At 31.5% G+C, this 22,316-nt stretch overlaps 1 protein-coding gene across 6 annotated transcripts in view; it reads left to right on the top strand.

Moving 5' to 3' along the window:
* Nucleotides 1-21,995, top strand: part of LOC134697251 (CD109 antigen-like) — a 65,975-nt gene extending 43,980 nt beyond the window's left edge. For 4 of the 6 annotated variants that reach the window (XM_063559402.1, XM_063559408.1, XM_063559407.1 and 1 more), the window contains exons 20-37: nt 5,905-6,022; nt 6,283-6,396; nt 6,856-6,957; nt 7,295-7,423; nt 10,141-10,279; nt 11,104-11,280; nt 11,503-11,584; nt 11,840-11,996; nt 12,320-12,394; nt 12,699-12,876; nt 13,145-13,359; nt 14,481-14,630; nt 14,994-15,056; nt 15,404-15,513; nt 15,871-16,018; nt 17,123-17,225; nt 20,106-20,199; nt 21,765-21,995. In XM_063559402.1, the coding sequence (XP_063415472.1) occupies nt 5,905-6,022; nt 6,283-6,396; nt 6,856-6,957; nt 7,295-7,423; nt 10,141-10,279; nt 11,104-11,280; nt 11,503-11,584; nt 11,840-11,996; nt 12,320-12,394; nt 12,699-12,876; nt 13,145-13,359; nt 14,481-14,630; nt 14,994-15,056; nt 15,404-15,513; nt 15,871-16,018; nt 17,123-17,225; nt 20,106-20,194 (2,149 nt within the window). In that variant the 3' untranslated portion in view covers nt 20,195-20,199; nt 21,765-21,995. Of the gene's footprint in view, nt 1-2,044; nt 2,226-5,013; nt 5,207-5,904; nt 6,023-6,282; nt 6,397-6,855; nt 6,958-7,294; nt 7,424-10,140; nt 10,280-11,103; nt 11,281-11,502; nt 11,585-11,839; nt 11,997-12,319; nt 12,395-12,698; nt 12,877-13,144; nt 13,360-14,480; nt 14,631-14,993; nt 15,057-15,403; nt 15,514-15,870; nt 16,019-17,122; nt 17,226-20,105; nt 20,200-21,764 lie in introns of all 6 variants that reach the window. The other 2 variants (XM_063559406.1, XM_063559405.1) reach the window with 2 other exon arrangements.
* The last annotated feature ends 321 nt before the right edge of the window (nt 21,996-22,316 follow it).

A 22,316-nucleotide genomic window follows, 5' to 3' on the forward strand; every position in this document is an offset into this window, starting at 1 on the left:
AGATAATAAGAAGATAGAAGAAATTTTGTTTTGCGATATTTTGGAGTGCAAAAAAATTTGATTCTAAATTATTCACTTCGCTGCAAAGAAGCCATCTAACACAATGCTACTAAAAAGACTTTTGGTCTATCTTTTTTTATTGCCAGCAGTGTAAACAAAACAGCCGTTTTATAAATGGTACAATAGTACCAATACCATTCATAAAACGGATCATATAAAAAATAAGAAAGAAGATGTCTCGTTAAATTGACTTTTATAGCTCAAAACATAATCTTGTTAAATTGATTTTATAGCTTACTATGTTGTGTGTGTTTTGCTCATTGGTAAAGGCCATACGGTACGGTGATCTATGATTTTCTGTCATTTGTTCTCTTGTGGAGGATAGTGTCATTGGCAATCAAATCACATCTTCTTATTTGTATTGTGAAATTGACACTGTCTTGGGAAAATGTAGTGAAAATGTCCCAGTTTCCCGGGAATTAAACCCAGATTCACAGACAGATAACGATTATGTGGAAATAATTAAACGTATTTTTAACAGAACATGATGGTCGATATCACTATTAAAAATGATATTATTCTTACTTTACTATTGAAAGTCAACTCAGATGTGCAACATTTAAATATTCCAAGTACTTACAATTAAAGAAGGAGGTTACATGACGAGTGCAATGGAAAGAATTCAAAACATTTCTTGTCATTAGTAAAATGCAATCATGATTGTTTTAGTTGTAATCGACATGGAAATTACAACACAAGAAAAACTACTGGTCAAAAGTAACCTTGATAAATATTCAGGTCATTCATACTTTTGTAATTAAAATTTTATTTGTAAGCTTACAGAAGTAGAAAAATTATATGCAACACAGATATTACAGAAACTGAGTGCACTAAAGTTTTGAAATAATTTTAAAATAATAATACATCTGGTAGATCTATGTATTTTATAACTGCTCCTTTTAAAAAAAGAATTTGCCATACCAAAGACGTCACTTTTAAAATCCTCAAAACAATGCTAATTTCAAGACCAGATAATGATAATTTAAAGCCATTTTCGAGCACTGATTTATTACATATACAATTAATATGATGATTGGTAGGGTAAAAAGAAACTAACTATCACGCGTCTACAATAAAAAATTTTAGTGGCAAAAATGTAAAACATGAACATGATATACTTATTTAAGGTGGTACCTAACACTACAGGGAGATAACTCTGTAATATCAGCTTAACGTTTTAATTACGTTGCGTTGTGAAGGCAATATAAAGCTTCTCAATGATCAAAATAAGTGTTTGTCAAACTGCTATATAACCAGTCTATTTTTTCTGACAAAACGCTTGGTTCAATTTTTTTTAATTTTTTTATATTTTTGTAAAAGGGTCAAAGTAAATACTTTGTCAAAATTTTATGAAAATTAAACGAGCAAAATTAATTTTAGTGAAAGTGTTGGGTACCACCTTAAATGACCCTGTTAAAAAAATCAAAACATTAATTCCAACTCACCAATGAAACGCTTACTTAAGATGATTTCGACTAAAATGTTTAGGTCCTTAATGATCATCGTTTCAGCGTTTCTACTCATCACTAGCTTTGGAATGTTAGTGCGTCACATGAAAGTATAAACTTCACAAACAGTGACGTATTTTTTGTGACGTATATATTATTATTTTTATACGTGGTTTGTTCGTGGTGTAACTATAAATGCGAGTTTTTTTTTTATGACGTTAAATAAAATACAATAGTATATATATTGGTGTATATTATTCTATCATTGAACACTGTAGGATGAAAATTTGCCTTACACTTCTTTTAGGACACTTTTAAGAAATCAAAAGTTCCCTGTTTGTAATTGTGTTTGCTTGTTGAGTTGCCTTCCCATTGGTATTTAGCCTACCAGTGGTATCCTGTGAGGGTTTTTAATCATCCCTAAGATGTTAAAATATTCGGAAAATAAGAATACATGCCATAGCTTGGTAACATTCGAAACTATACATCAAACTATAGCAATATCAAACATCTTTTTCTTCAATTTTTATTGCTAGAATATTTCGGTTGCGCTACCTGCAGTAGTGGTCTAATATTACCGCAAATGGCATTCGGCGGAGGAGCAGGCGGAGGCGCAGGAGGAGGATTTGTAACAGGCGGTCAGCAGCAGCTTCAAACTGTTAAACGAACAAGATCTGTTTTTCCTGAAACATGGCTTTGGTCCAATAAAACCGTCGGGTACATAGTTTGATTCTAATGTGCATTTGCTTCATCAAATTAATATCTTTAGCATAAGTAACAAGAAGTATAATTTATATCTATGCATGAATTCACTCCTGCACATTTTTTTATCATTAAAATAAAAATCCTGCTGCATTTCAGACATGAGCATATATCAGTTGAGTTGCTTGTTATTTACATAACCATTTGTTATTGTTGCTCTGGATTAAAAAAAATAATCGCTCTAACCGTCTCTAATGTTATATGCCAACTTTATAGCAAAATTATTTTTCTTATTTCGTTTTTAAGAGTGATGTTTGTTTTAAAAACTTTTTTAATGTAGGTCAGTTCTACCATGAAATATTGGGTTTATCTACAGATTCTTAACTATGTGTAGTCTTATAAAGACAATATAGTAAAAACATAAACCAGAAACCTTGACGAGACATACAGTCTAAAACCGAATATTGGTCTCAATGGTTTTTTTTTGTTTTGTTTAAGCTAAAGTCTCTCTAAAGTAGTTGTCTGACAGCTCTTTCTATTTTTATTATGCATTCAAACAAAATCTTTCGAAAAACATTCTAGAATTGACTATCAATTTCCAAAGACAAAATCTTTACAATTGACTACATTTTTCGACATTCATTTTTCAGTTGAATAGTTTTTATCAATATAAAAATAATGTTTTCAGCGTGATAATTGTATATGCATTGTGATCAGTAACTTGGTCAGTGTTGGTAGTAAAGTAGAAGGCGAATAGAAAAAAAGTGTAGTAGAAAAGCTATTGGCATAGCAAAAAGAAAAAATCCTCTGATTCATCGTTTAAATGTGTTATTTATAGAAATTAAGAATGAAAGTTGCTGTCTGCTTTCTTCTTTCCAAATGAAGGTAGCATAAAGCCATTACGGGGACCCGTTTTTTCCTAGCAGTTCCCGTTAAAGAACTTTGACGATTAACACTCCTGTACTCTTAATTTGTATTTCAGTGAAACATATATGGTTTATCAGAACTGCACGTTTATTAACCATAACAAAATGAATTAAAATCTATCAAAACGGTGTAAGCAGTAAGGACTAATTTCTCGAATAAAAAGGCTTCAAAGTGTTTATCTACTACTATATAGAACATAACCACTTACTGAGAATGAAACAATCATTATAAAATAGAGTCAGATTAAATGCCTTAAATTGCAAAACTAGAATCCCTACGTTTGTATAAAAGGCACTCAACTCCCTTTGGTTATATCATAATTTGAGTGTGTCTACCATTTGCACTTTAAAAGGCAAATTCAGACCTGATACATGTTTTGTCAAGTTAAAATATGAGCCGAAAGTATTTGTTTTAAATCGATCAGTAACCTTTTTCTTGGATTTTTCTATCCTCATTTTAACGAAACGGAGATCGAATTATTTCATTCTTGTCCGTTTATTCAACATGAGTAACAGGTTGGAAAGTTATAGAAAATTCAAATTTATTCTACTATTGGACAAAATAAGGAATAATGGTGTAAAACTTATAAAAGTCAAATACTTTTATACTATCGCACGAGAATGAGGAAAACTTGATTAGTATAAAGTAAGGTCAAATGTTTTATAAATTTTTGCAGACTTGGAAATTTCGAATAGAATTAAATAAACAAAAAAAATATATTTTAAAGTATTGCACGAAAAGGACGACACTTAATGTTTGTTCTAGAAGATATTTGCTTTTTAAGTATCAATATCAAATATACACCACTACTAGGTAATATAGTTTTAGAGTCACTTTAAAGTTAGGTAATGATTGTTGATAGAATGCATATTATTTGGAAGATACAGTAATGTGATTTGGTTATCAAGTAAAGTTAGGATGAAAATTCTAGATTTTTTTTATATAAATATGTAACAAAGTTCAAACTGTCTCGGATATTTATTTTGTGCGCCAGACATGCCTATCAGTGGCACTAGAAATTAAAAAGTCGGAAGGGAAAATCAAAACAATGTTGTAGAGATTAAAGAACAGAAAATTTCGAAAAGTGGTACCAAAAGCGACTTAGGCAATTTATACCTCGTGTAGAAAACCGTAGTGTTTCCTGAAATCAACAGTGTATATCAAAACATTTAATAAAGAATTGAGTGTTAACATAAAAAATCATATTGTGTGTGGTCTTATCTTTGATCCAATTGCACTTTGGTTCTTTAACGATATGTGAAGCATAAGTGTTCATAGACTTGCAATTTTAATCCCATTGGAAAGAGCACATCTTATTTTGCATGTTGGTCCAGTTAAGAGAATGACCACTGACAGCATAAGATAAAAAAAAAAGCCAAACGTATGAATATGTTACCTGTATATTTCTAGTAACTTTTTTGGATGGTTGGAGGCGGTTGTTTTGCTCATTCAATATATCATTGATGAAATAACTTCAATTATTTAGGGATCCAATAAACGTATTTACACTTTTGGTATTTATCTGTATTTTGCCTCCGAATGACCCTATATCACCTCCGAATAACCCTTTGACGTCAGGCAACAATCACTTTTTAGTTGTGACGTCATATGTTTTGAATTATGAAGTCAAAGTTTACGGGAACCTGTGTGATGTTATGTAATGGCGGACAAATTTGCATACAAGTGTAAATACGTCTATTACTAGTTACTTATTCTCATTTTTACTTTTGTTTTCAAAAGCGCTGAGTGCGAGTCTTGGGTTAACAAAATGCGCATGTGTAACACATTATATGACTTGAATGAGATTTATTTAACCGTATATAACCAATTATAGAAGAAAAAAAAACACCATGGGAATTTTGTCTTTCTATTTAAGAAATATTCATTCCAATGCGACATCATGGTTTCTTAATGGGTGGTGGGTTGCCAGAATTCAACTTAGGAGGAGCTGTAGCTAATTTATATCCTAAACCTACGCCAAACCCACACCATACTACTCAATTGAAAACCCCATCAAAAGTTAGATCAGTTTTCCCAGAAACCTGGTTATGGACGAATAAATCTACAGGGTAATATATGTTTGGTCCGGCAATTGTATAAAAAAGAAGATGTGGTATGATTGCCAATGAGACAACTATCCACAAAAAGACCAAAATGACACAAACATTAACAACTATAGGTCACCGTACGGCCTTCAACAATGAGCAAACCTCATACCGCGTAGTCAGCTATAAAAAGCCCAAATTAGAAAATGTAAATTGTGTTTGGATAAGATGTAAGATCTTGATTGCTTATAAGAAAATAATAATGGCTAGAAATTTCATAAGCTTTTCTTTGCTGTTCTTTTCCTATATATTTATCAATCATCTGTCTATGCTGAAAATGTTATATTTCTGCACTCGCACTTGTATTTAGGGACAATGTTCACAAAACAAATGTCTAGTACATATTTTCATTTAATATTACAGAAATACTTGTAAGTTAAGTAAATGTAACAAAGACATGATAAAGGGATTTTCTCTGTCTGATTATTGTCAATTATTGAAAGTCAAATATTGTTTTATACTTTGATTTGATTGATTTTTTTTAATTTTCAATGAAAATTTTCCACGTGACAATATTTGATATGCTAAGCTTTAAAATAATTTTAGTTATGTTGTAAAAAAAATAGTTTTGAGCAAATTTAGTGAAATCAGTTCATTTTATTTGTGAAATGTTTCTAGTACTTATTCATCTTTTATAATACAGTAAATGTTTGAACTTGTAGATCTGATGGTCACGTGACAATATCTACAACAGTTCCTGACACTATAACATCTTGGGTTGCTAGTGCATTTGCTGTCAATAAAGTATCTGGGCTTGGAATAGCTTCTACATCAGCCAAGGTGAATTTAATAATCAAAATAACAGTGGTTAATTACAGAATATAGCATCTTTGAAAGAGATTGTGTATCAACTTTAACGTCCATCTTTAAAAAATACTTCATTGACGTTGGTAAAACATTGTTAGTCTCAATATGTAATTCATATCGCCAATTTGTGATTAGTTTTAATTGATATTTACTATAGATACTTGTACATGTATATTGAGAATGCAAAACTATTGAATATAAATACGTCAATTGATTGATAATTTTTGTTTCAGATCGAAGCCTTCAAGCCATTCTTTGTAAGCCTTAATCTTCCGTACTCTGTGGTACGAGGAGAACAAGTTGTGTTACAGGCCAATGTCTTTAACTACCTGACCAGTGATACTGACGTAAGTGTAATACTCAGGAAAGGTTGACAAAAAACAGTTATAACACAAGTAAATTTTACTATCGTGTAGTGTTTTTGTTTACTACTATTCACTATTTGTACTAAAATTTTCATCTTTTATATTGAAGAAAATGTCTAGAATTTGTTTTCAGATCTCTAAATATAAGCCCCTCTTTGTAATGAAAATAAGAGTACAATAATGTATATGATAGACGGCTGTGAGGTAAACATTTCACAAAATAGATTTCTTGACACATTATCGCTTTGTCAAATGATCGTTGAATCTCTGAAGATAAACAAATAATTGTTCCAAAAAATCTGTTTTCCTTCAATTTTCAATTTTCGTTTCTACGGGTCTTCTGCAATTTTTTCATTTAAAACAACATCCTGCAGAAATCTACCGTCTTTCGTAAACACGCAATAAATATCTTTGGCACATATTTTTATTGTCTATTGATAGGTGTTAGTGACACTTGAAAAGAATGATGACTTTAGGAGTATTGTAGTGGCCTCTGATGGTACAACTAGTTATGTCTCCCAAACTCAGACAGACAATATCCACGTATGTATCTTCTAAATCACAACGATGTTGAATAGATTGACTATAATAAAAAAAAATATAACTAGCTTCTGAATTTAAACAAAAAATGTTTCCTATATAAAAGATGACGATGACTATACGGATAAATAATTTATAACACAAATAAATCATGGAAACAATCAGTAATTAAAAATCTTTAATTTGGAAATTCTTATATTTCATATTTTATATTATTTGTCTTATTTTGTGTTTGTGTCCTTTTTGGTGATGATGTTGTCTTGAATTATCTAAAAATTATACCACATTGTCTTTAGATATTTTTTTTCTGTTTCTGAAAGCTTCCTTTCTTTGCATACAGGTAAAGGCAGGTGAAGCCAAATCTGTGTATTTCCCGATTGTACCTGCTGAGTTGGGACAGATTTCCCTGACTGTAAAGGCTCAGTCAGTAATGGCAGCAGACGCAGTAAAACGTCAACTACTTGTAGAGGTAATGTTCTCTTTAAATTTATTTGTCAAAGGCGGAATAAACATATTGATTTTATAAAATACCGTATAGCGGGTTATTTTCGCGGGTGTAAACTTTCGCAATTTTCATTGAATAAGGTATACGAAATATTTTTGCGGTTATTATTTTGGCGGTTTCGAAACTTTTATCAATACCTTTGCATGTACACTTTTTAATTGGCGGAATTTATTTTGCCGATTTTGTTCTATCCGCGAAAATAAGCGAAAATTTACACCCCGCGAAAATAACCCGCTATACGGTAATCCTTATAAAAATGAATTCTAGTTAACGTTTTCACTGTCACTTCGAATTTCGGATTTATACTTTTCAATAGCAGTTAGTAATTCTTTGTATCCATAAGTATCTTTCCTTAGAAAAACAATTGGAAAATGAGCTTACTCCGAGTATAAAAAAACATGGTAAACACTCAAAAGATAAAAATCTGTCACCAAGAGCCAATGCACGTCGAGTTTAAGGGGGACTATCGAACATGCACGGCCCAAGATAAAGGGGGTCAGTCTTTCGCAAGACTTAAGCAATGGCAGGCAAAAATATAAAGCAAGCAGCGAGTTGTAACAATTTTATATAGTAACAGGTCCAAATAGTAATAATGATGCCAAATCAGTTTACAAATAAATAAAGTTCAAATGTTCCAATTAATAAAGTCACTTATTTCACTAATTCATTCACAGTATAAGTTTAGAAGTCCAAAATGTTCGAAATATGCAAAGTTAAAGTTGTGTTGAGCTGTCTTTTAAATAAGCGTCTCTACTGAAGTAGCCGAGCCTGTTTGGCTTTGGAATCACTCCTTTCTGGATAACCCCGACGATACCACACTACTGACTACATCATGACTACATTGTGACTACGTTGTGACTTCAATCATTTCAAAAAGTTGACTGTACAATTTATAACACTTCTAGTAAGAGCTCAAATTATGACGAGTATAATTAGGGCCCCGACTTTAGTCGGGTCGTCCTATAGTGATCAGTCTGTCCGTCCGTCCGTCCGTAACACTTTAACTTTTTGTCCGCTCCATATCTAGAAAACCATTATGATTTCATACTTTATACTTTACATGTTTATTAACCACCACCAAAGGGCGTGTCATGATGTATGTACAACTTTCTAGGTCAAAGGTCAAGGTAAAAAAACTTTGGTTTCAGTTGACAACCCTGTGTCCTGTGGTAATGATCGTGTCTCATATCTTGAGAACCCATATGATTTCAAAGTTTATACTTGACATCCATTTAAATAAAACCAGAGGGTGTGTTATGATGTATGTACAACTTCCTAGGTCAAAGGTCAAGGTCAAAAACTTTGGTTTCAGTTGACAACCCCGTGTCCTGTGATGAAGATCGTGTCCGCTACATATCTAGATAACCGTTATGATTTTATACTTAATACTTAACATGTTTATCAACCAACACCAGAGGGTGTGTCATGGTGTATGTACAACTGTCTAGGTCAAAGGTCAAGGTAAAAAACTTTGGTTTAAGTTGACAACCCTGTGTCCTGTGGTGAAGATCATGTCCGCTCCATATCTGGATAACCTTTATGATTTCAAAGTTTATACTTGACATCCATTTTAACCACCATCAGAGGGCATGTCATGATGTATGTACAACTTCCTAGGTCAAAGGTCAAGGTAAAAAAACTTTGGTTTTAGTTGACAACCCTGTGTCCTGAGTTGAAGATTGTGTCCGCTCTATATCTTGGGAACCGTTATGATTTCAAATATTATACTTGACATCCATTTTAACCAACACGAGAGAGTGTGTCATGATGTATGTACAACTTCCTAGGTCAAAGGTCTGTCTGTCTGTTGGTCTGTCCATCGCTTACAATTTTGATTCACACTATATTTATTTACCCAACGTTATTGACAGCGGGGCCCACAGAGATGGCTTCCATCTCAATGATATCTAGTTAACTATAAATTTATGTAATTTGAGTAATCACAATTTACTTCAAAACTGTCAAAGGTAAAATATAAGAATAGTGTCAATTTTATCAAGCCAATTAAAAGATACGTTAATTGTATTACTTTTGACTTGAGTAATTAGTGACATGCTGACAGAACTAAATTTACCTGACATAATAATTTTACAATTTTCCTTTTAATATTATATCAAAATAAAATATTTCCCAAAACTACCAAAAAAAATGTAAATACATAAACAACCCTATAACATATATATACCATATGTTGGAAACAGGAGATATAACTTGTCTGTTGATTACATGTTGTCGGTTCTATAGATTTGAGCATGATGCTCATATCCTTAATCCAAACTAACGAAACGCGCGTCTGGCGTAATAACAAAATGAATCCTGGTATTCATGATGAGTTTATCTATGAATATTGATAACTGACTAAAGGATGTCGAAATAGAACTTGAACGCAGTTATTTGGTACTCAATGTTTAATTTGGGTGTTAAAACTGGATTTATCAAGTGTCTCTTTTCAAAAAGTTGAATAACATTTAAAAACATAATAAATGAGGAAAGGAAATCATAATGTGAATTATTTTTTATATTTTGAAAACATTATTAGAAGAATACCTATACCTTTTAGAATAGTGATATGAAAGTTGCTATTTTTTAAACATGTATATTGTTCTCTGCTCTTTGGTCGCGTTGTTGTCTCTTTTACACATTCTCCACTTCCATTCTCAATTTTATATTGTTTATTTTAGCCTGAAGGTGTACCGAAAGAATATAATACCCCAATCCTTTTGAATTTGAACAAAGGTGCACCAGTACATAAAACTGTTCCAGTTTCTCTTCCACAATCAGTAGTAGCTGGATCACAACATGTCCGAGTTTCAGTCATAGGCTAGTATTTTGTAACATAGACCACATAAAACAATGCAGTGTATGCAACCTTGTAAAAAAAGGGACGAAAGATACCAGAGGGACAGTCAAATATCTAGTAAATGTTGACAAATAATGTTTAAAGTTTCCATCAAGAATTTACTGGGTTTTATATATATCTCTGTTGAAGTGATTTTTGATATTTTCTCTTTTAAAGTATACCTGATTATAACCTAGTTTTATGTTGCAATTCCGTATGTAAAACCATTCTATAATATATATATATGTTTTATCCATTTATTTTTTCTTGACGTTTTTTTCACCAGCAAACACAACAATTATCTAGTCAAACGTCAACATGCTTCGACTTTATTACTTAACTAATCTAAAGTTTTAATAAACAAAATATACAAACCAAGAAATAGTTTAATATAAGCATTTTTAATATTGATATAAGGAGAATTTGTTTACCATTATGGTGTCAAAGTAAGTGTAACAGAGCACATTAATTAGTCTTTTTAGAACAGAAAATTTAATTACTTTGAAAAATCTTGCTGTATTTAAAAAAAAAGCTAAATGCTGCAGAGAAAAAGTTTTGTCACTCTGACTTGATAAAATGAATATACTTAATAAATAAATAAATTTATTACAAATACATGTTTATAAAAACATTTTGAAAACTAAAAATATATATATAAATATGGGGGTAATATGTTTGTGTTGTATGGTTTAATATATGTTATTATTGAACTGTAGTTGATATCATATTAAGAATTTATAAATGTCCCGTGGGCTGGGGGCCTGTTTTTGTACAATAAACTTGATTTGATTTTTAATAATTCCAGGTGATTTAATGGGACCAACAGTTAATAATCTAGACAAATTACTACGCATGCCAACTGGATGTGGTGAACAGACAATGCTTGGTTTGGCGCCTGATGTTTTTGTAGCAAATTACTTAACATCTACTCAACAGCTGTCCAGTGATATTGAAGAAAGAGCTATAAATTATATGGAAAAAGGTAACTCTGAACATTTTGTTCTGTTGAAACTATACAGAATGAAAAGTTTAGATTCATTCAAAATGCATCTAGCTCCTTATTTTTCTTTACATGTATGTCGATATAAAAATGCTAACCTAAATCTAAATTATAATTTAACAAATAGATTTGTCTTAATATGAAAAAACGAATTAATATAGAAAAATATCACTAAATGTGGTAAAGTTTTATGATGTATTATAGGTTACCAAAGAGAGTTAACATTCCAACATAAAGATGGATCTTTCAGTGCATTCGGTGATAGAGACAAATCAGGTAGTATGTGGTGAGTATTGATTAATGATTATATGATACATACTAATTTTGTGAGCCAGGATCACATACTTGCAAAACACTTTGTTTTGCGTATTAAAACATTAGCCTGGTATCTTTGATGAGTTTTACAAGTTATGCTATAACTTTACATTTTCTAGAAGTACAATTTTTATTATCATTTTAATATTAGTCTGCATATAAAAATTAAGTTATTTAATAATATTCCATCCTGGAATTTTCTTGAGATTATGATACTGTTGTACAGGTTATCTGCTTTCGTAATAAAGACATTCCACCAAGCAAAGAAGCATATATTTATTGACGACAAGACACTGGTTCGTACCATAGAATGGATGTTGACAAAACAGAATCCTGATGGTTCCTTCGCAGAACCTGGCAGAGTTATACATAAGGATATGCAAGTAGGGAGACACTATATCTGAATTTTATAAGCCTTTCGTCACCTCAATTGTTCAATGTTCAAACTGCTTAATGTTAAAGTAAAAACTTATGTTCTTGTTAACACATATTGTGTACTGTATAGAAATGTTATATTACTAGTTTTCTATGATTTGTCATATGTACTATTATTTGTCTGTTTGGCAATTTTATATTTAGTTTATTTGTTAGTTTATTTTCGATCTATGAGTTTGACTGTCCTCTGGTATCTTTCGCCCCTCTTTAAATGAATGTTGGCGTATAAAAAAAGCCCTGTATTTCTCTTCATGATTACTTTATATTTTAGGGAGGATCTGCCAGTGGTCCAGGACTTACTGCATTTGTATTGATTGCTTTGGAAGAAAACAATGACTTGAAAGGAGTGAGTTTTTTTGAATTAAGAAAAATGATAATATGTTTTCTACTTTGTATGCACTGAAATAAGTAAAATGTGAATTTTCAAGCAAATAACAAAGACAAATAAATAACTATACATACATATGCGCTACAAAATAGCGACGATATTACAATCGAATTAGGTCTAATATAATAAAGTATAAGCACATAAAAAAAATGTCTCACAATTGTGCATATCTTATGTACTAAAGCAAGTAAGTCAGATATTTCATCTACAGTAATCATTTTAAATTGTAAAATATTTCAAGATCTTATTATTTTTATTAAAGAACATTCAGGAAAAACTACAGAATGCTGCTATGAAGGCAAGATCTTATCTTGAGCAACAAATTAGTAAAATAACGGACGATTATGCTTTGGCTATTGCAAGTTATGCTTTAGCTCTGTCCAGGAGCTCTGATGCTGCTACGGTGTTTACAAAGTTGAACAGTGATGCAATTGTGAAAGGTAAGATTTTTCTTTTCGTTTGGTTTATTTAGTTTTTACTTTACATTCACAATAACCTGGTAATTGCAATAAAACATTAATATGTTTACGCTGAAATAAGCAATCATCTGAATAAATAACCAACCAAATGCCGCAAATCGACCTGATCTTTAAAAAAATCGTGTTTTCCTAATCTGTGCAGATGCGTTAGTCAAAGGGTTATTTTTTTCATGTAAACAAATATTTCTCTGTAATTAGACGTTGATGGGAAAAATTGATATTATTTCAGATGGAATGAAGCATTGGCATAAAGCACAGACAACAACGTCCTCTCACAATCATTACTGGTCACCTCCTCATAAACAATCAAATCCTATCGATATAGAAATGACGTCATATGCTTTACTTGTATATGCTCATAACAAAGCTTTCGCTGATGGTCTTTCTGTTATGAAATGGCTGACTACACAACGTAATTCAAATGGTGGATTTGCATCAACACAGGTAACTTCACATAATAACTCATATCGTTTATATTCACTAGATCTCATTTACTAGTACCTTATTGTTGACATTGTTATGTGATATGATAGGTTTACATTTCATTTCTCAAATCAGAACACAAAAGAAAACGAATTGTGACAATATGGTTTTACGTTTTCGGAATGAAAAGTTATCAACAGCTTTACATTGAAATGACAACTAGATAACTCCTTTTTCACTAGAAATAGTTATCTATATATGTCATGGTATCCGTGGACATTTTGTATATGAGCGCATTTTAAGTGAAGATAATATTTTATAAGATGGCTTTATAACATGTTTAAAGAAGTAGGTTCAGTAAGACCCCTTTTTGGCCCCGAAATATAACAGTTTTAGAAAATTGTGAAAATATAATCGTTTAGATATTTATTGACCATTAGAATGCTTCTGCTACATAAATATGGGCTGTTTTTGTCAGTACAATGAACACATATCGGGTACTAGCATCATTGGGTCATGTTAAATTACTGAAATCTTCACAATTGCAGCATTTTAGTTTTATTTTAGACGATTTCCGTCTTAAATGAATGTGTCCGCATTCGTGTTCATTCATAAAATTGAAATGTAAGTTGTATTTGATGATAATGCATAGTATATATAAAGGTTACGGATGAACAAGGATGCGGCCACTTTCATTTTTGACAAAAAACATCTGAAAAGTGACGATTTTTGGCATATTTGACAGATTTTTCATATTTAAGCTTGAACCGGAGCGTTTTGAATGATTCAATAAGTTAAAATCTTTCACATAAAATAATTGAATCAATCGAAATAGACACTTAAGTGTTTAGAAAGTGTCTAAAATATTTCGTTAGATGAACTTGAAAATTGAGGCCGAAATCGGCCCTTACCGGACATACTTCTTTCACAAGAAATAAAGAAGAACCTAGAAAGATTCTTCAGGTATTATGAATAGAGATGTTTTTGCGTTATCTTAATGTGATCTTTCTTACCATTTTTTACTTTCAATGTGTTTAAACTTTAGCTACACATTCTTTGGTTATATAACTGATCTATAAATTTTAAGTTTATTCAGATAATGTTTTTGTATTGTAACTTTTTTCATTTTTTGTTGTTGCTAGGATACAGTTCTTGCTCTACAGTCCTTGTCTGAATTCGCAGCAATGGTTTATTCAAACAACTTTGATTTACAAGTTTCTGTTGCAGCCAGTAACTTCACAAAACAGTTCCAAGTTAATCCAACTAATGCTTTAGTACTGCAAGTAGCAGAGGTAGGTAAACAGACAAATAAACGTATCCATTTCTTATTTTAAACATATTGTTTTTTCATTTGATGTGTTTTTTCTCATTTGATTTTGCTTTTTGATTTGGGACTTTCCGTTTTGAGTTTTCCTCGGAGTTCAGTTTTTGTTGATTTTTCTTTTCATGCATTTATTTGAATTAAATGACACGTTTGGATCTATTCCGAGACATAGGTAGCATTAACTAAGAATGTTTTTCAAGTTTGTTAGTGATGGGACTATTCAAGCTCTATTCATGAGTATAATGACACTTTAAAGAACAGTTAGACGTAAACATGTCTTATAGGATAGATCAATATATTATATTGTTACATAATTCTTGTTTTTTTTCAGTTGTCTTCAATTCCAACTGAGGTAACCATTGACGCCACTGGTCATGGTATGGCTCTTGTAGAGGTATTTTTTTTCATTCATTGCTATTGTAGTTGTGATAATGAGCAAGGGTACGATAAAGCACATCCATTCTGTTGCAAACTAGCTTTGTTTGAATTGCTATCTTCCACATTTTTTTAAAAAGAATATGATGTGTGCTGATGTCTAGACCATATTGATAAAGTAAAATAGGATGATACATATTTAGGATTTTTTCTCTCTTCAAAAAGCAAGGCGAAAATTTCCTCCCTTATTATTGATAATATTCTATTCATGTACACAGCCATTATTAATACCCAATACTTTTAAGTCATATGTTTTAGGCAGAACAGGTTAAGAAATATAATCCCTTTTGTGTATTTTGTTGATAGGTTTCAGTGCTTTTCAACGTTGAACAAGAAATATCAGAACCAACATTCGAAGTGACAGTGACATTGGAAAAAGATACCCTTAATTCTATCAAAGTGAAAACTTGCACAAGGTAATTGATTTCTTATTTGAATATGTAATACTAATTTTTAAATTCCAATTTACAAATGATAGATTTTAAAATGTTCTATGCGTATCCAGGACGTATCGGTTTTCTTTCAGCTGTTGTTGTATACCAGTTTATATAAGAGAATATAAGAGGAGAAAACAAAAAGTTCATGAAATTGTCAGACAGATTTTGTCGGCCCAAAACACAGATCAATTTTGGATTTCCAAGTAAAGTATATAGTAGCGAGAAATATTTTTTAATCTGTTTAAGATAAGATGATTAAATTTCTTTAGTAACTTGTATTTTTACGTATCAGATTTCTATTTGATGACATATTTATACAACATGATTAATTCTAAGGTGGCTCTTAACTGGTGCAAGCGGGATGGCAGTACAAGAGATAGGTATTCCAACTGGTTTCGATGCCGATGTTGAAAGCATTGGACAAATGGCCGGTTTGAAAAAAATAGAACAGGAAAACAGAAAAGTTATCATCTATTTCGATGAGGTAAACAGTTAAAGTTTGGAATGTTAGTTTATTTTAGTCCTGGTATCTATGATGAGGTTATTTATACTAATACACAATATCTTAAAGCTACGTCATACTTCAGAAATAATATTCTAGTATTATAAATAACGATTATGCAGGAAAACAAAAGGAAATAAGTATCATGTTTAACTTACTATCATCCTCTTAACGACAACTATTTATCATATCATCTTTCACTGTTTAGATTGGATGAGTCACTTCAAATAATATTGATAACGATTTGGGAAAAAACAATTATTTGGTTTTAAATGGATAGTATGCTCTTATAGCTATATGCTTATTAAGTATGCATCATTTTTAAAACTTGCATGGTACAATATAATGAAACAATTACACTGTATAAAGCATATGGAATTTAAAATTTTTAAATATTGTATAGATTATGTTTGATTTATTGCGGAAAAGTTTATAAATATTTAATATGATACATATAATTGTAAATAGAATTGGGGAATGTGGCAAAGAGACAACAACCGACCAAAGAACAGCCGAAGCCAACAAATGGGTCCTCAACATAGCGAGAAAATCTCGCACCTGGAGGCGTAGTTCAGCTGGTCCCTAAACAAAATATGTACTAGTTCAGTGATAAAGGACGTCATACTTTTATTTAATAATACTACGAAATAAATAAATGAACTAAAATTAAAAATCATTCAACACGAACAAAGACCAGAGGCTCCTGACTTTGGACAGGCTCACAAATGGGTCTGGTTGAAACATGTTTTGTGATATTTCAAACCTCTCCCTATACCTCTAGCCAATGTAGACAAACAAACACACCACAATACACACTTAGTTTAGAAGAAGTCTGAGTCCAAAAACTACATATTACTGTTTCTTTCACATTTTTGTATATTAATTAGGCCGTTAACTTTTTCGTTTGAATTATTTAACATTTGTCATTTTCAGTATTTTTTAGCTTTTAGCTGACTATGCGTTTATGGACTTAGCTCATTGTTGAAAGACGTACGGAGACCTATAGTTGTTAATTTCTGTATAAGTTGGTTTATTCTGAAGAGTTGTCTTAGTAGCAATCATACCATATGTTTGTTTTAATTGCAGATAACAACTACGCCACTGTGTGTCACCATGGAATCTATCCGCACTGGACTTGTTGCTAAAACACAACCATCTGCTGTTCGCGTTTATGATTATTACCAACCAGGTATTATGACTTCAAACTTATAAAATAAGAACGTTTCGCTTTCCTTATAAATAAAGCAAAAAGAAAAATCACAAAAGTACTGATCTCCGAGAAAAATTCAAAACGCAAAGTCCCTTATCATATGACAAAATCAAATGATAAAACGCATCAAACGAATGTCATATTCCTGACTTGGTACAGGCATTTCAAATGTAGATACGTGTGGATTGAACCTGGTTTTAGAGCGCTAAACCTCTCACTTGTACGACAGTCGCATCAAATTCCATTATATTGACAAAGATGTCAAATTTATTCTAATGTTTTGTAAGTCTGAATTGATATTACATTTAGTTTTTAACACAGTTTAAATGTTGAAATTTATTTACTCCATGCAGATTTTATAGTCTCAGAAAATTCTAGCCAAAAAAAACCCCTGGACATAGAGATATTTCGCCTTAATATAATTTTGATTGTGAAATGCATGTGTTTGAATAAGTGACATTAACTGTACCAATTTTACTGCACTGCACTGCACAAGATGAATAGTATCTGTAGATTATATCATACTGGGATGTCGATACCATCAGGGAATAGAGATAACGACTCGGTTATAATAACAACGGTAACAATTTTCCTTCACCAGATGCGCATTTCGAAAGAGATAAAAAAAAAACAAAAAAAAAAACAACCATCTTTTCGAAGATCATTATGATGCTCGAGGCCAAAATAATTAAAAAATCCAACATTATTTGAAACATGAACAGGTTACCAAAAGTATATCCTAAGCTAGACATGGAATCAGAGCCTTAAATAAATTGCATGCATATATTGGTGATTTTGAATCTGTTCAAAGTTTTGATTTTTCTACCCTATATACCACTTTGCCTCATATTCTTATTAACAAAAAATTCACATCCCTAATTAACTGGGCATTTAAAAAGTCGGAATGCGAGTACATATGTTCAAACTCTTTTAGATCATTTTTTAGTAGCAATAAACAAAAGAACTATGTCAATTGGACATGCTTTGATACTATTAATGCGCTTGAATTTTTACTTGATAACATTTTTGTTCGCTTTGGAGATTCCGTGTATCGTCAAGTTATTGGAATTCCAATGGGGACTAACTGTGCACCACTTATTGCGGACCTGTTTTTGTATTGTTATGAGTTACAATTGATGACTAAAATTAGCAAAGACCCATCAAAACAACATTTGATACAAAAATTTAACAATACTTTTAGATATTTGGATGATATATTGGCTCTCAATAATGACGACTTCAGTATGTATACTAAAGAAATTTATCATTTAGAACTTACTTTAAATAAAGCTAATGATAACAATGACCACTGTCCTTTCCTCGATCTTGATATCTATATCATAAACAGGAAGCTTAATACAAAAATTTATGATAAAAGAGATGATTTTTCATTTCCTATTGTTAATTATCCATTTTTAGATGGTGACGTTCCCTTGTCACCATCTTATGGTGTTTATATATCTCAACTTGTACGATTCGCTCGTGTATGTAACAACGTATTATATTTTAGCGAGAGAAATTTATGTATAACTGAAAAATTATTACACCAGGGTTTTCGATATCACAAACTGGTCAAAACATTTACTAAATTTTATCACCGGTATAAGGAAATAATTCGTAAATATAACTCAACATACAGACATCTTATACGCTCAGGTATTTCACATGCAAAATTTTATGGAAATATTCTTTATAAAGCACAAAAATGTCAGTATTCTCCTCAGGAACTAACAAAACCTTTAAATAGACTTATTAAAAGGGGATATAGTTACGATCCTGTTGTCAGGTCATTAAAGATTGCATATTTTGGCTTTAACATTGATTCACTGATAGGGTCTTTGCATCGGAACTAAACACATTTATTTCTAAAAAAAACAGTTGTTGGCATGACACGGGTTATGTTCTTCTCATATATTTTATGATAGTATGATACTAAACCCCTAACGGGAGGGATTGTACTTGATATTCATATGATGAAGACATAATCTTTCAATCAGTTTAATTGAGGTCTGGAGCTGGCATGTCAGTTAACTGCTAGTAGTCTGTTGTTATTTATGTATTATTGTCATTTTATTTATTTTCTTTTGTTACATCTTTTGACATCAGACTCGGACTTCTCTTGAACTGAATTTTAAATTTACGTATTGTTATGCGTTTACTTTTTTACATTGGCTAGAGGTATAGGGGGAGGGTTGAGATCTCATAAACAAGTTTAACCCCGCCGCATTTTTGCGCCTGTCCCAAGTCAGGAGCCTCTGGCCTTTGTTAGTCTTGTATGATTTTAAATTCTAGTTTCTTGTGTATAATTCGGAGTTTAGTATGACGTCCATTATCACTGTACTATTATGCATATTTTAGGGGTCAGCTGAAGGACACCTACGGGTGCGGGAATTCTCGCTACATTGAAGACCCGACCCATTGGTTGCCTTCGGCTGTTGTTTGCTCTATGGTCGGGTGGTTGTCGCTTTGACATATTCACCATTTCCTTTCTCAATTTTATTTACATGAAGTAGATATATTCCTTAATTTTAAATATTTCCGTTACGGCAAATTTTAACAGTACAATATCGGTATGTTCATGTCAGTACCGAAGTACTTGCTACTGGGTTCGACATACGACCGAGGACTTACAGTCTACAGGTTGATATTTCGACCACAAAAATACTTTAACATCTAAACTATAAAATATTTTCAAAGTGGTTTTGGGCAAAGTAATCTATGTGGAAATAATTAAGCGTACTGCATACTGCATACTGCATACAGCAAGTCGTTGACCACGATATAACAAATAGTCACGAACAAGGCGGAAAACAACAGCAATCAATCATTAACTTACAAACTGCTTAATTTTTTTTTCAGATAACCAAGTGACAGCATTCTACCAGTCACATGTTTTGAAGAATTCATCTGTTTGTGATGTTTGTCCCGAATGTGGAGGATGTCCTTAGGACTGGTATGCTTACATTCTTTATATATTTAACATTTCACCGCAGTATACTACTGTTGCCTTTATTTATCAAGTCGTATTTTATTGATTTATCTTTACATTTGGTCAAAAGTCAGATAAATGCGTTCAGTGTATGTTCACTTGTGTTAATATGTCTTTTGATAGAGGAAATCAATTTCAATTGATATTTAAGAGTGTGTATTTCTATGTTGTGATGTTACTCTATTGTTTTGGGTAAGGGTGAACGTTAAACCAGTCAAAACGTTTAAATTCGCTGCATTTGTTTGCATCTGTCCTAAGTAAGAAACCTGATGTTCAGTAGTTGTCGTATGTTGGTGTGGTTCATAAGTGTTTCTCGTTTCTTGTGGGTCTTTTAAAATATTAGACCGTCGTTTGTTTTCTTCTCTGAATGGTTTTACTCTAGTCCTTTTTGGTTTCCTTTATAACTTTCTGTTCGGTTTGAGCCAAGGCTCCGTGTTGAAGACTGTAATTTGACTTATAATTTTTTTTTACAAATTGTGACTTTGTTAGAGAGTTGTCTCATTGGTACTTATACCACGTCTTCTTATATTTATTAAATTTTCGTAAAATTACGGCTTTTTTTATTTTTTTCATTTCTCAGTTTCAACAATAGTTTTATATAAGAATGTATATTAGTTTAAAATATATTGAAGCTGTCTTTAATCTTTGAACAAATTCTCATTCGAGATACATTGAACCTTAAGTTAATTTCACAACTCTTCTATAAATTGTATTAGATTCATCATGACCGGTGTCTAAATCATATCGTGTTGCCTCGTGTATTTGTTTAAAATTTTCTTATAGCATTATTGCATTAGTTTATTGAAAATGCAACTCTCCTTGAAATAATGTAACATTTTAATACATATGTTCAATTGGTCCATGTTTGGAAAACTATATATAATTTTACATAAAAATAATATGTTATGAGTTTGAAATTCTTATGTAACAAAAAATGTTTAAGGAAATACCTTCAACATTATAATTGGTCTTTATGCATAGAAATAGAGAACTCTGCAATCTACAAATCATAGTCTGGGTTAATTTACCTTATTTTTCATATCAATAATGGTAGGCGAAGTTTTTTATATCCTGAGTTTGCGATAGGCCAAGCTTACAGCAGCGTCCATGAACGTCGATATATGTTTGAAACATTTCTTTAAATGAAAATAAAATCACAAAAAGTACCTAATGAAGAGCACAAACACATCAAACGAATGGAAAACAACTTTCATATTCCGGAATTTTCGATCCTCAATGCTCTTTAACTTCGTACTTGTTTGGCTTGATAAACATTTTGATATGAGCGTCACTGATGAGTCTAATGTAGACGAACCGCGCGTCTGGCGTACTAAATTATAATCCTGGAACCTTTGATAACTATTGATACAGATAACAGAAAACAGAATCATAAAATAAGAGTAAATAAACTCATCATAGATACAAGGACTAAATTTTCTAAATACAGTGAAACTTTGTACTCTCAGTTACAATTATGGTTTGTTACATTAATGTTAGATAAACTGATATTTTTCACATTTTATTTGTAGATTAAGAAGACATTCAACGGTTGCATGGAAAAACATTTACAATTATACATTCACATAATTTGAGATAGCAAGCTATTTGTATTCATTATTATTAGTAATATGACGTAATCGATTTGCTTCATTCAATAATTTACATAAAACTTTAAAAACAATGATTTCTTAACTGGACTGTTAAATGCATGTATGTAAAATATATAATTCCTTTAATAAGAAATATACTATCCACACTAATCTGTGTCCACACTTGTTCCTTTAATAAGAAATATTTTATTCTCATATCACATGTAGTTTGATTAGGTCTCATCGGAAGGTTTTCATAGAAGAAAGGCAGAAGATACCAAAGGCTAGACAAACTCATAAGTAGAAAACGGACTAACAATGTCATGACAAAACACAAAAAAACGACCAAAGGACACAAGCTACAATACAGAATAAAGAAAACCAAGGACTGATCAACACGAACCCCACAAAAACCAGGCGTGATCGCAGGTGCTCCGGAAGGGTAAGGAGACCCTGCTACACTTATCATCAATATGGTATATTTGATGTGTT

This window comes from Mytilus trossulus, chromosome 14, assembly GCF_036588685.1.
Source record: "Mytilus trossulus isolate FHL-02 chromosome 14, PNRI_Mtr1.1.1.hap1, whole genome shotgun sequence".
NCBI lineage: Eukaryota > Metazoa > Mollusca > Bivalvia > Mytilida > Mytilidae > Mytilus > Mytilus trossulus.